We start from the raw sequence: 12739 nt of genomic DNA on the forward strand, positions 1-12739 counted from the left end.
TTTTTTTTTTTTTTTTGGGGGGGGAGTATGTGGGGAGAGGGGAGAAGAAGGAAGACATACTACGCGGATCGGCTCTGCTCCAGAAGACAATGGGCCGGTCCTTGTTCTCCTTCGCTCCCAAAATCTCATGGAACTGCAGGGCGAAGCGATACAAATGTCCGATGTGCAGCGGGCCGAAATCGTGGTGAAAGGCGTTATAAATCAGGGTATCGTCAACGGTAAAGTAATAAGGCTGCTTGCGAGCCGGAGTCTTGACAGGCGAGGGGCCGTCAACGGCGCGCGCAGAGCGCTTCGTGGGAGACCGCGGCGGGTCGGGATAGGGGAAGATAGTGTTTGCATCCGGCGGCTCGACGTAAGACGCAAGATAGAGGCGATCTGTAAAGGTTAGTACTGCGATAGGATACAGGCCGTGGAGGACAGCATAGATCTCGTCAAGGGAGAAGGGATCGTGTGCAGAGCGGGAAGAATATTGGCTAGCGATGCGATTCCTTTCCATAATGAATGGAATGCCAAAAGGGGGCGACAGTAACAATGGCGATGAGCTGCGAAAAGGTGCCGGCTAGTCCATCATGGTTACGGCTCAAAACATACCGGGAATGTATTCAATGATCTGTCCAAGATTGCCGGACAGACGATAAGAAGGCGCCATTCTCTGCTGCGGCTACCGCTGGACGCGTCTTTCAGGAATTACTGAGGCAGGAGAGATGGTGGTCGCAGCGTGGCAGGTGATCCAGGTTGCGGACAAGCGCATATACCGTGTTCCGTGTCGGTGCGGATGGCGGTGTCGTCGGATACGTTCTCGTCGGGTTTCGCAAATACAAGTGCGACGCGACAATTGAGATAAATACGTTAGATACGTATTCCCGAGACCAAGCTCGACCAACTTAAGGACCGGGTTGACGCAGGTTGAGTCGTTGTTGAGAAGGGGACGAACGATGGGGTCGATGACGACGGGGTATCGTGTGGCGGGTTGTCAAGGCCAACGACGAGAACGGCAGCGGTCAGACGCGCGCAGGGTTAGAGACCAGCAGCTGGCAGAGCAGCAGAGCAACAAAAAAAAAAAAGAAAGAAAAAGCTGGGCGCCGCAGCCTGTGTATTTTGTTTACGTCGGGCACCGATGCTGTGGGCTGCGAGGACCAGGAAATTCAAATTGGCCTGGCTCGCAGCGTCAACAACAAATTTGTTTTTTTCTTTTTTTAAAAAAAAATGGTCGCGATCGCGAACGATCAATGTTGGTGTCAGACGAGGGATGCAATTGGGAAGGAGAGAGCAGACAAGCGACAAGCGTGCAGTGTTTTCTCACGCTAGGTTTTGTAGTGTTCGCAGCTCTTGTCCCTGCATGTTTTTGCCTCGATTTGGTGTTATTACTCTCCATCGCCGCCAGTTTTTGACCAATCAACAGCCGTAGATGGCTTGTTGCTAGGGCAACTCTGCAGCTTGGGGGCCACTCCCGGGCCTTCTTGGGGATCCCGACCAAGGGACAACTCACCGCGCTAACGGACGGGACCCACAGCATGAGTACGGGCGGTCCTTATCTTATCGGGGAGGCTGGTCGCTGCCCCACCAACCAGCCCCGCCATCCATAATTGTCTGTCTGTCTGGGCGGCGGGCAGCGGGCAGCGGGCAGTGAGAGAGGGCTGTTGGATTGATAGATGATTGGCATGAAATGAGACCTCTGCCCCTACGGATTCCGGATGAGTACAGCTATCTCAGATCGATCGCGGCGCTTGATTTGATTTGTTTGGTTGTTGCCTTCTTCCAGCCCCCATCTTTTTTTTTTTTCTCTCATCTTACTGGCGCAGCAGCCATGGCAACACCCGAAGCGACAGGGTTTCCCTGCGCCCTGTAAGCTTTTCTGCTTTTCTTCTTCAGCTGCTCGGCTGCACAATTGCATTCGCGATGTTAAATGCTCCTCCTCGACCCCTCATCGCTGACTCTTGGCTTCAGGACCCTTAACGTCCCTTTTCCCGATTCCCGCCTGGCTTCTGTGGCCCTGCAGGCCCTTCGCGTCGACAAAGAGTTGTCGCCATTGGTCACACGCGAACTGAGCACGGTGGCCGCAGAGGGCGCGACCGACCAGACCGTGCTGCGGGTCGTGTATAAGGCGGCCACTAATCGCATGCTGCGCGTGGCCGTCAACTCCTTCTTTGACAGTCTTGCGCTGGTGCTGGAGGTCATGGAAGAGCTAGATGTGGATGTCATCGAGGCGAGACAGAAGCAGGAGAAGACTACTTGAGGGAGTAAGGATTGGGGGAGTTAAAACTATAACTTTTCATGATGAGCCTTTGTGGTTTGAATAGACGTTAGACTGGTCACCACGGAGTCTCTGGGAGATATTCGGGTCTATTAAAGATCACACACACCTGATGGACATTCAACAGACGGAATGTCAATGACAAAACAGAACCCTAGCTGGCATAAGCCAGCAGCCGCAAAACGGCGGCACTGATAATACGACAGCCATCAAGCCCGTGAAATATACCCAGGCATTTTTGCCTCACCCCTGTGCTCGCAATGTTTTTATTTTATTTTATTTTTTTTTTTCCCTGCGTCCTGCGTGAATATCGTTTCATCTCACACCTCCTCTTCCCTAACTCTCCCACTCACCGACCCATCTGCCATTGTCACATCCCCTTCCCCGTCGACCCCATTCTCTTCCCTCTTAATCTTCATCCTAGGAGGAACATGCCTCCAGACCTTCACAGCTCCATCCTGTCCACAACTCACCATCGTCCCGCCATTCACATCAACCCAGAAGCACACTCCTTTATGTGCCCCCTTGATCCTCTGTACCACCTGCTTCGAGTTGACGTCCCACATGACGATATCCCCATCTTCGCTGGCCGAGGCAATGAACGGTTGTCGACGTATACTTCTGCCATTTTGCTCCTCTTCATTTCGTGGGCTGTTTCTGTTATCGACGTCGGTGAGGATACCAAAGCACCCACCAATGGAAAATCCCTGGTTCGTATGCCCTTGATAAGTCTTCTTAACCGTCCCCTGTACATAGTCCCATAATCGGATAGAGTTATCGAGGTTAAAAGCCAGCACAAACCGGCCATTAGGACTAAAGCAGACGTTGGTAACAGCAGGATTATCCTCATGCACCAACGTCCTTAAACACTGCCCCGTCTGGGTATCCCAAATCCGACTATATGTCTCAGTTAGCATCTATCCTTCAACCATCCTCCTTCTCCTTCTCCTCAACCCCCATCCCCTCCCCCGCAAAACCCCAGAGAAAACTTACATCAACCCATCGGTCGAGCAACTAACCACCAACGTCCCATCCCGACAAAAATCGACCCCACTCACGGGGTCACTATGCGCGGGCAGACTCCTCATCAGCCGTCCAGCCCTCACATCCCACAGAAATACGGCCTCATCATAGCTCCCGCTGGCTAGGATATTCCCCTTCGGCGAAAATGCGAGGCAATACACGTAGTTATGGTGCCCCAGAAGAGCTTGCTTGCCCGTCCTCCCGCCTCGAACTCCGTCCTTCCCTTCTCCAGGACCAGAGCCGGTTCCGTTCTTTTCTTTCGCCCTTCCGCGACCGCGACCTCTCCCCTTCCCGGCGTTGGCGCTCCCCGCGCTTCGGGCTGCCGCCCGGACGAGGGTAACGGCGTGGGCGGGCTGTCCCGTTACGCGGTCCCATAGCCGGATGGACTTGTCATCCGACCCTGTCGCCAGTGTCCGGCTGTCGGGAGCCCATGCGACGCAGGATATCCCCGCCATGTGGCCTACTAATGTATCGACATGTTGCCCAGTGGCGGCATCCCATATCTTGGCTGTGCCGTCCGCGCTGGCAGTGGCGATCCACCTCCCGTCGGGAGAGATACGGGCTTGTGAAACAGCCGCGGTATGGCCTTGCAGGAGGAGACGGGGTTTGTAGTTAGGTTTGAGCGGCGGCTGTTTTTCTTTCTCCGACGGACTCCTAGACCGAGAAGGGGATCGCGATCGCGAGGAGGAGTAAGACCTGCTTCGAGAGCGGGACCGCGATCGCGCGCTCGATCGCGAGCGGGGGGAATCTGATCTTGACCGTGACCTAGACTGGGAACTCGATCGTGACCTCGATCGCGATCTCGACCTAGTTGAGCGAATGGAATCTGACTGTAAACTTGAGCGCGAGCGTGAGCGATACCGTGACCGGTTTTCGTCGTCGTTCATGGCAGCAGGGCTGCGGTCTCGGTCTCTGTTTCGTTCTCGGCTTCGGCTTCGGCTTCGAGGGAGGCTGCTTGGTCGCCCCCGACGGATGGAGAGGTTCTGTTCGGGGAGATGGACACTGACAGAGGGGGAGTTTCCTGCTCGGTTATTGGTTGAAGGGGAGCGATAGGGGGGGGTGGTTTGCCGGCTTTGGTCGTCGTCGTCATCGTCGTCGTCGTGGACTCTGCGACGCTTGGGGGGAGGCTCGGGGGCAGGGATTGTTGGTTTTGAGTTTGGGCTAGACATTTCCTGATGGCCGCTTAAGGTATTTCGCGTTTGTCGTCGTCACCAGTTCATCTGTGCAACTCAACTGTTGTCTTTAGGCTCAACACGCTGCTGCTGCTGCTGCTGCTGCTGCTGCTGCTGCTGCTGCTGGTGTGCTGTTATGTTTCGCTGTGGCATGTGCTACAATCGCCATCCAATTCGCTGCATCCCGGTAGTAGCAACGCAAACCGTGGCAGCACGACAACCAGGGCGCTCCAGTCTTGGCAAATGTGGAGCATCCAAAACATCCCGATTGGCCAATCCTACTTCCTCCAAGCACAAAAGCAAGTGGACCCGCATTGATGAACATATCAACGGATCCACCGGCGCGGGTGGACACCGACGTGCAAAAAAAAGAACCGTGGATCCTCGAGGTTGCGCCGTCGCCGTCAATTGGTCCACGCATCCTTCAGCTTTTGTTGTTTTTGTGGCTGACAGCCCCAACACCGCAAGCCACGAGACAGGTTGGGATAAGTTGGGACAAGCCTCGGTCGGCCACGACAGGCACACAGCAGGAGGAGCAGGCATCGCGGTGGGTGTCGTGGGTGTCACCAGATCCGACAGTAGCAGCTCGGAACCCAACGATCAGGTCCCCTGGCCGAAGAGAAAAGTGCGAAAAGTGCTCCCAAGAAAAAGATTCGAGATTGGGGCTGTCGATAGCGCACACTTTGGGTCGACGCCTAAGACGCCGCATTCTCGCATTCGCCCATCTTTTTTTTTTTTCCCGAGGGCTTCGTATAATTTTATGTCCACGCTCATCGCGCACTAGTTCGTCTTTTCTCTCTTTTCCTCTCTCATTTCTTATACAAGCGGCCATCCGTTGAATTCGGGGGGCTCATCATCTTCCAATACAGTACATTGTCGATCATCTCCGACGCATGAATTGACCTGACTCTGGGTCATGCCACAACGTGGACTTCATCCAAAATACGGATGCAACTCTCTTGTTCATTCATCTTTCTGTCTGGTAGACTGACACTTCTTTCATAAATAAACATCACTCGAAGTATGCTCACTCCCTTTCATCGCATCCCGAGTAAAACTTCACCGTACAACCTTCACTAACATCCACCGCCTCTCTCACCCTAAGACAAGATGGACGACATCCCGCAAGAAATCAACATCCTCACCCTCAACTGTTGGGGCCTGAAATTCATCTCTCGCCTGCGCCACGAGCGCGTCGCCGAGATCGCCCGCCAGATCACCCTGCTCGATCCGCAACCGCACATCGTTGCTCTCCAGGAGCTCTGGACGCAGGAGGACTACGACACGATCCGCCGCGAGACGCGCAGCGTGTTGCCCTACGCAAAGCGCTTCCACAGCGCTGCATTGGGTGCCGGCCTGGCCGTCTTCTCGCGCTGGCCCTTCGAGGAGACGACCATGCATCGCTACCCCCTCAATGGCCGGCCGACTGCCTTCTGGAGGGGCGATTGGTACGTCGGGAAGGGCGTTGCGTGCTGCAGGATTCGATATGGGCCGGCACCGAAGCATATTATCGAGTTGTTCAACACCCATACCCATGCGCCCTATGACGACTCGTACCTGTGCCATCGGACTGCTCAGTCCTGGGAGATGGCGAAGCTATTGCGTGGTGCTGCCGAGAGGGGCCATCTTGCACTGGCGGTTGGCGACTTCAACATGCTACCCATGACGCTGCAGCACCAGATCGTCACCTGCATGGCTCCGGTGCATGACGCCTGGCGTGTGCTGCACCCCAACAGCTCTCTCGGTCCGGCCGACGATCCCCGCGAGAAGGCTCGTGGCTTGCCCGTCCCAACGGCCGAGTACAACCTGACCGAGAACGGCGCCTGCTCCAACAACGTCCTCAACACCTGGCGCTGGCCCAAATGGAAGCAGCGCAAGCTGGGCCGCGGCAAGCCTCCTATTGAGATCGACCCCGAGACGCCTGGTATGTTTGTTTCCCATGCAACCATTCCCCTTCTAATTCTAATCAGTCCACTAACCTCCGCCCCCCCCCCTCTTCCCCACCCAACCTCAGACCCGCGTGGCCAGCGCCTAGACTACATTTTCGCCGGCACCGGCGACCCGCAACTTCTCGGTGGCCGCTGGACCGTAACCAACGCCCGCGTAGCCATGACCTCACGACACCCTGAACTCGGCTGCTCTCTCTCCGACCATTTCGCCGTCTTCGCAACGCTTACCTTCCAACCGACCACCTCCCCGAACAGCGACACCTCTGCTCCCGCCCCCATCGTCCCGGACCACTCCTCCATCCACTCCCACGCTCACCAGCTCTCCCCTCCCCCCAGCTCCTCCTCCTCTTCCTCCTCCTCCTCCTCCTCAACCTCCTCCACCCACACCGACAACACCAACGCCCCGTCGCCAAATAAACCCGGCGCCGCAACCTCGACCACGGAACCCGACGCCGCCTCTGCCCTGGCCGTCCCTGTCCCCTCCCTCCAACCAACCATCACCGGCACCAGCATACGTCCCACAACAGCAAACCCTCAGCCCCCCGCCCCGGGAGCCCCCTTCCCAACCCCGTTCGTCCCGACGCTGCCCTTGCAAGCCTACGACGACATACTCTCCCTCATAACATCCTACACCAGGCGCGAGCGCACCCAAGCCCGTCTGCGGGCGCTGCACTTCCTTTTCTCTTTGTTTCTGGCGGGTGGATGCTTAGCAGGCGTGTGGTTGACTGCAGCGAGGGACTGGCCGTATGCAGCGTTTGTGCTGGCGTTGGCGTCGACGGTCGGGTTAGCGGCTGGGGTTGTGGACGGGTTGGTGGCGCTACTGTTTTTCGGGGGAGATGAGAGGAGCGCGCTGAAGGAGTTTGAGTGGGAGGTGAGGCATGCTCGGGCGAGGGCGGTAGGAGTGGAGGTTAGGGATGATTTCTAGAGGGAAGGAGTGGGAGAGTTTGCAAGATGAGAGTATCATGGATGTTTCATGATGGAGGGGAGGACTGAGAAATGATACAGTTATGAGTGCGTTCGTGATCCGTTTCATCCGGCTTATTGGGGAGGTGATGCCGGCCTTTAATGCCGTATCCATGTAATACGATAATACGTAGTTTAATGTCTAGGTTTATGGGCCTTGATCACAAGCCCGCATGATAATCAAATTTTAATGTCTAAGACACAAGTCTCACTTCATAATCGTACAATCCAAAACGAGGTGTCTCAAACGAGGGACACCAAAACATCATCAATTTGATACTCATCAAGGAAACAAAAAAAGCAGGTCAACGCTGTTGATTACCAATATGCCTATCCAATGTATGCTCTATAAGGGTATTGATATCGACCGACAACAAGCTTGCACCAAATAGCTTGCCAAATGCAATGAATTGCAACATGCAATGCATTATGCCACTGCCCATTTTTTTGAACCTCCATTTTTCCTTGTATGATAACAATGTTATTTTCCCTCCCCTTCCCCCCTTTCATGTCCTCGTGTACCCAAAACGCCCCATACCAAAAAAGCATGCCATGCCATCCAAAACAAAAAAAAAAAAACAAAAGGGTAAAATCCAAAAAACCCTCCCGTCATTACATACTTATCCAAAACTTTAGTTCAGAGTCCCACTAGTGTCCGTCTCATGTCCCGTACTAGGCCGCCTCTGTTCAGTCTCCTGGTGTTGCTGCTGAACCATGATCTCGTTCCGAGCCTCAACATTGGCGATGGCACTCTGCAGCGCGCTGGTGAGATCGACATGGAACAGAGGCCGGTTGATGCCGTGCACAGCAACTGTCCTACCAGCATGCAAAGCAGGGCTAGTCTTCTTGGTCACCGCAGTTGTCGAACCCTGCTTGTGGTCGTCCGCGTGGACTGACGAGGAAGAATGACCGCTAGCATTATCAGGCTTAGTCATACCAGCCTCCAGATCCTGCTGAGACTGCTGCTGCTGGCCAAGCTCCTTCTCGTTGTCCTCAAACTCGGCGGCAGCCGCAGCGCTCTGCTCGCCGCCGATCTCGGCCACGCTGAAGATGCTCTTCCACCGGAGGTGAGGAACGTCGGGGCGAATGGTCGGGTAGCCGAAGCCGGCGGCGGCAAGAGCGCGCTTGGTCCAACGATTGCTGATGCAGGCGATGTGCCAGTCGACGATATCAGGGGCTGCGTAGCGGTCAAGCTGGTTGCGGACGTCGATGAGCTGCTGTACCGAGGTAATGTCGACATGGTTGACGGAGCTGAAATCGAGGATGATGGCCTTAAGCGTGGGGAGATTAGGATCAACATCGGGCCTGTACGAGTTGTCGCCCTCAGCAGCAGCCCGGGCTGCCTCCTTCAGCTTGCGGCGGGAAGGACCAGGGTCGTTCCAAGGGCGGTCGCCGGGCTTCTCGAAGGTCTGCAGGTTCGTGCGGCGTGTGTGCTTGAATATGTACTCGACCATGTATTCTAGGCTGTGGGAAGCATTGGTGTAGTTGAAACCTTCGGAGAAGCGGTAGATGAAGATACCGGGATACGGGTTGTCGAGCTCGACTTCGGGGTTGGAGCCGTCGGCGTGGGTGATGGGCAGGAAGACGTTGCGGAACGGAGCCTCAGGCATGCCAGTGAATGTGCCGTACTCGTCGCTGAGACGCCGTGAGGTCTGCCCAATGATGCGATCTTCCATAACAGAATGCACGCGCACGCGACCCAGGAAGCGGCCTCTGGACCGTAGAATGCGAAACAGAAGCATCGCAGCCGACAGGCACACCGTGCAGTAGATGCCGTTCTCGATGGTGGAGAAAATGGTGACAAAGACACCGACGAAAAAGATGAAGACTTCGAAGGGCGAAACCAACCAGAACTGGTAGACGGTATTCGGGGTGTGATGAGATCGCCGACAGCGTGGATGATAACGGCGGCCAAGGATGCGTTTGGGATGTAGTAGAACACGGCCGGAAGCGCATAGATGGCGAGCAGAACGACGACAGCCGTGATAACACCGGCGAACGGCGTGCGGACGCCAGCCTTGGACTTGATAGCGGTACGGCTGAACGAACCGGTCGCGGCGTAGCCACCCAGGAAAGGGCCGAGCATGTTGGTAACACCAATGGCGACCATTTCCTGCGAGGGGTTGATCGTGTAGTTGTTGACTCGACCGAACGACTTAGAGATGGCAATGTGCTCGATCAGCAGGACGATGACGGTAGCCGGCAGGTAGCTTGCCAGGTTGCTAGCGATGCGCTTGTTGAGGACGGGGACAGCGGCGTTCTGGAAGCCCCGAGGGACATCCAACAGTATCTTAAACTTGACCTGGTCCTTAGGCAAGCCCCGGTTCACAAGCCAGCTGATCATGGTGTACAGCAGTATGACGAAGACGGTACGGAGGGTGGACAGGAAGAAGAAGAGGCGCTGGCGATGCGGCCAGCGCTTGGCAGCAAGGCTGCAAGCTGTACGTATGATGTACAGCAGAGCAAGAGCCGTCAGACCCATGGCTGCGTCCAGCCTGGTGCGGGGCAAGCCCTGCAGCGTGTGAATGATAACGAGGTAAGGGGGATCACGCGTTGAGAAACCAGTGATACCCATCATAGTGGGGACCTGACCGACGAGAATGTTGATGGCCGAACCAGTCATGAAAGCGGACAGAGCTGTAAGCGAGATGATGTCGACGATCCAGCCGCAGCGGATCAGGCCGATGAACAGCACGATAGCACCGGCCAGGATGGAAAGTGCCGACGCAATGACATGACCGGGGACCTCGGGTATCACCTCGGCGAGGTCGGCCACAACGCCACCGGTAAGTTGGGACATGACGGCGACGGGCTAGGAAAGTCAGTTAACATCCTTAAATGATGTGATGACGAGGATAATGCTCACGCCGATGGTGATGTCCTTAGACGTGGCAAAAAACCAGTAGATTAGGACGCCCATGAAGGACGAATAGAGACCAAACTGAACAGGAAGATTGGCAAGCTTGGCATAGGCCATGCCCTGGGGCACGACGACAGCACCGATAGTGATGCCTAGTGGAGTCAGCAAGCTCCCAGCTGTAAAAGCAAACACATCGACGAAACTTACCGGCAACGAGGTCCCCAATGAGCCACTGAAGGTTGTAGTGGCCGATCCATGACAGAAAGGGAAACAGTGAGAGCAGGTAGCGATAGATCTGCTCACCCGTGGGAATCAGGCCGAGGCACCAATCAACGACATGAGGAGGTTCCTCAACGAAGGTGTGGCTGGTAACGTTTGAGATCATGGAGGCGCCAGGCCTCTCGAGTTCACGCGTGTAAGGATCCTCCTCCTGGAGCTTGATACCGAGAGCCTTGGCCGCGATGCGGCCAGCTTTGTTAGGCATGTTTGCAAGTTTTGCCTAGGTCACTGAGGGTTGCGAGACGTGTTGAGTTGTGTTTCGTGATATAAGAAAATGTGGCAACACAAGAGGAATGTGAGCGCTTATATGGTCGGATTCAGGGCAGGGTAATTGAACGTATTTGTTTATGTGATCCGAGAAGTGCGCGTCGCGATGAGGGAGATGGGATGAATATGAATATGCGCGTCAAGCCGGTTTCTCGGGGTGAGAATCCGCGTGAACAGAGATCGCCCCTCCCTTAGTCAAGGCGCTTGGACAACCCGAGATGTGCCCGACAGCGTCGCCCAGATGGTGAGATCGCAAGCTCCAGCTCCGAAGCAGTGGCAAGAAGGTAGGAGAAAAGCGGCCGGCCCCTCAAATATAAAAAAAAAAAGCAGATGGGACAGACAGCTTCCCCGGACGAGCGGTCTGCCGTCTGATTCCATGCACGATGGGCAAGAGGTGGACGAAAAGATCTCCGATACACATGAGAAGCGGAGCCGAGAGATGTGGAGGGACGAGCACCAGTGGGTATCAGTGGGCATCAACGGATTGCGCCATCGCTGCCATTCCTTTCACAGCTAGCAGGCTGAAAGTTGGAGTGGAACTGGGGGAAGGAAGAGGGTGCTGAAAAGTTGCCTGATCTGGGAAAGACTCTCAGGCTGTTCATTGCATTCTTTCTTCTTTTCCACGGTAAAAGGCTGAAGAATATTGATTCGCAACGTGCAATGCGGAGGGCAGAATGACTTGATATGATGGAGGGTAGAAGCAACGTCAACCCCATGCGTTGATCCGATCTGTCCAACCGTTACACAGAGTCTGTCACAATCGAGGTCATCAGACACCGTTCGACGCATCATAACCTGCCCAATCGGCACATCTCGATACCAGGAACAGTGTTGAGCAGGCCGCCCGGGGATTGCTGGAGAGCGAGAGCGAGGTGCGACGAGATGTATTGGCTGGCTGCAGTTGCGGAGGGGTCGTGGGCCTTGAAAAAACAGTGGGGTGTCGATGATGCAATGCCCGCCAACACTGATGTGCTTTGCCAAGCCTGGCACTAGGCATGTGCCAAGCAGACGCCGCAAAAGCTTAGCCCCTACGCGAGCCGCCGAGAGTGCGGCAGGCAGCGGCAGCATGTGCACCAGCACCACCATCCCGGGTTCTGCCCCATCTGCTAAACCGCAGCCGATCTGCTTGAGCCTCAACGCCCCGTGATGGCGTCGTTTTAAGCCGTTGCGTCACCATTGAGCCGGGTCAAAAAAGATGTTGCGATGAGAATCCCATAGCCAGCTCTGCAGAATTCCATGTTGACGTCGGATCCGGCCCTCCATCCCTCATAGCAGCCTATGATCGCAGCTCATGCATGCGGCAGCGTCTCCCATCTGAGGTCCGGCTTGGCAACTGTCACGACCCCACGATTACCGTCAAATCCTGTCCGCTAGTGGCTTCTATCGTGCGACAGAATGGAGCCTGGACCGGGCAAAAGAGCGATATCGCGGTGAGAGATTTGATTTTTGCAGCGTCCCGTTCGCAGACCGCTCAGAGTCTAGTCAAAGGCTACAGCAGAAAAAGCTCTTCCGAAGTATCGGGTATGAGCACCTGGCCGATGCCGGACTCCACGCACCACGAAGTAGAGAGCATCGCAGGTTTTGGGCACTTGTTATGGCCTTGAGCAAGCGGAGAGTTGGGATGTTCAGAGAAAATTCGGGCGCCCGTGCAAATGTTGCGTTAGTGATGGCGACAGGCGTTCGACTCTTTGGAAAAACGTACCTCGAGCGAAAAGTTCAATCCGAAAACCAAAAAACAAATATACATTTGACTAAGCCAAACAATGCTGTCATGACTGACTGATATGTAACAGTTGAGCCAGCTTTTGATCCTGACCCAGCCACAAGTCTTGGGTTGTCATCTGTGGTGGATGTCAAGGAGTTCGACTCGAGTCAGCGCACAGATCGAGAACCCTCGCTTGTCCCGCCAACCAATCCCAGCGCAGCGAGTGTCCGGTTTGGGAAGCTTGTCGATCCGGGGTCTCTCGCTGAC

At 55.3% G+C, this 12739-nt stretch overlaps 5 protein-coding genes across 5 annotated transcripts in view; 2 read left to right on the forward strand and 3 right to left on the reverse strand.

Annotated features, from left to right (window-relative positions):
• The window catches only part of CTHT_0056280 (uncharacterized protein), a gene marked incomplete at both ends in the record, with an annotated part of 2290 nt that extends 1794 nt beyond the window's left edge, over positions 1-496 (reverse strand). Inside the window, one exon of the mRNA XM_006695890.1 lies at positions 61-496. Within this exon, the coding sequence (XP_006695953.1) occupies positions 61-496 (436 nt within the window). The remainder of the gene's footprint in view (positions 1-60) is intronic.
• A 1311-nt stretch (positions 497-1807) lies between these two features.
• On the forward strand, positions 1808-2236 carry CTHT_0056290 (uncharacterized protein; the record flags this gene model as incomplete). The annotated part of the gene is made up of 2 exons (XM_006695891.1): positions 1808-1845; positions 1948-2236. 2 exons carry the CDS (start codon positions 1808-1810, stop codon positions 2234-2236), a joined length of 327 nt encoding a protein of 108 aa, XP_006695954.1.
• A 338-nt stretch (positions 2237-2574) lies between these two features.
• Positions 2575-4446, reverse strand: CTHT_0056300 (uncharacterized protein; the record flags this gene model as incomplete). The annotated part of the gene is made up of 3 exons (XM_006695892.1): positions 2575-3151; positions 3248-3931; positions 4145-4446. The coding sequence occupies 3 exons, from the start codon at positions 4444-4446 to the stop codon at positions 2575-2577; spliced, it is 1563 nt and encodes a 520-aa protein (XP_006695955.1).
• Positions 4447-5559: 1113 nt separating this feature from the next.
• Positions 5560-7323, forward strand: CTHT_0056310 (phospholipase C-like protein; the record flags this gene model as incomplete). Its single annotated transcript, XM_006695893.1, has 2 exons — positions 5560-6373; positions 6464-7323. The coding sequence occupies 2 exons, from the start codon at positions 5560-5562 to the stop codon at positions 7321-7323; spliced, it is 1674 nt and encodes a 557-aa protein (XP_006695956.1).
• Positions 7324-7993: 670 nt separating this feature from the next.
• Positions 7994-10705, reverse strand: CTHT_0056320 (uncharacterized protein; the record flags this gene model as incomplete). Its single annotated transcript, XM_006695894.1, has 4 exons — positions 7994-9214; positions 9268-10173; positions 10228-10373; positions 10429-10705. 4 exons carry the CDS (start codon positions 10703-10705, stop codon positions 7994-7996), a joined length of 2550 nt encoding a protein of 849 aa, XP_006695957.1.
• Positions 10706-12739: the final 2034 nt, after the last annotated feature.

This window comes from Thermochaetoides thermophila, assembly GCF_000221225.1.
Source record: "Thermochaetoides thermophila DSM 1495 unplaced genomic scaffold scf7180000011820, whole genome shotgun sequence".
NCBI lineage: Eukaryota > Fungi > Ascomycota > Sordariomycetes > Sordariales > Chaetomiaceae > Thermochaetoides > Thermochaetoides thermophila.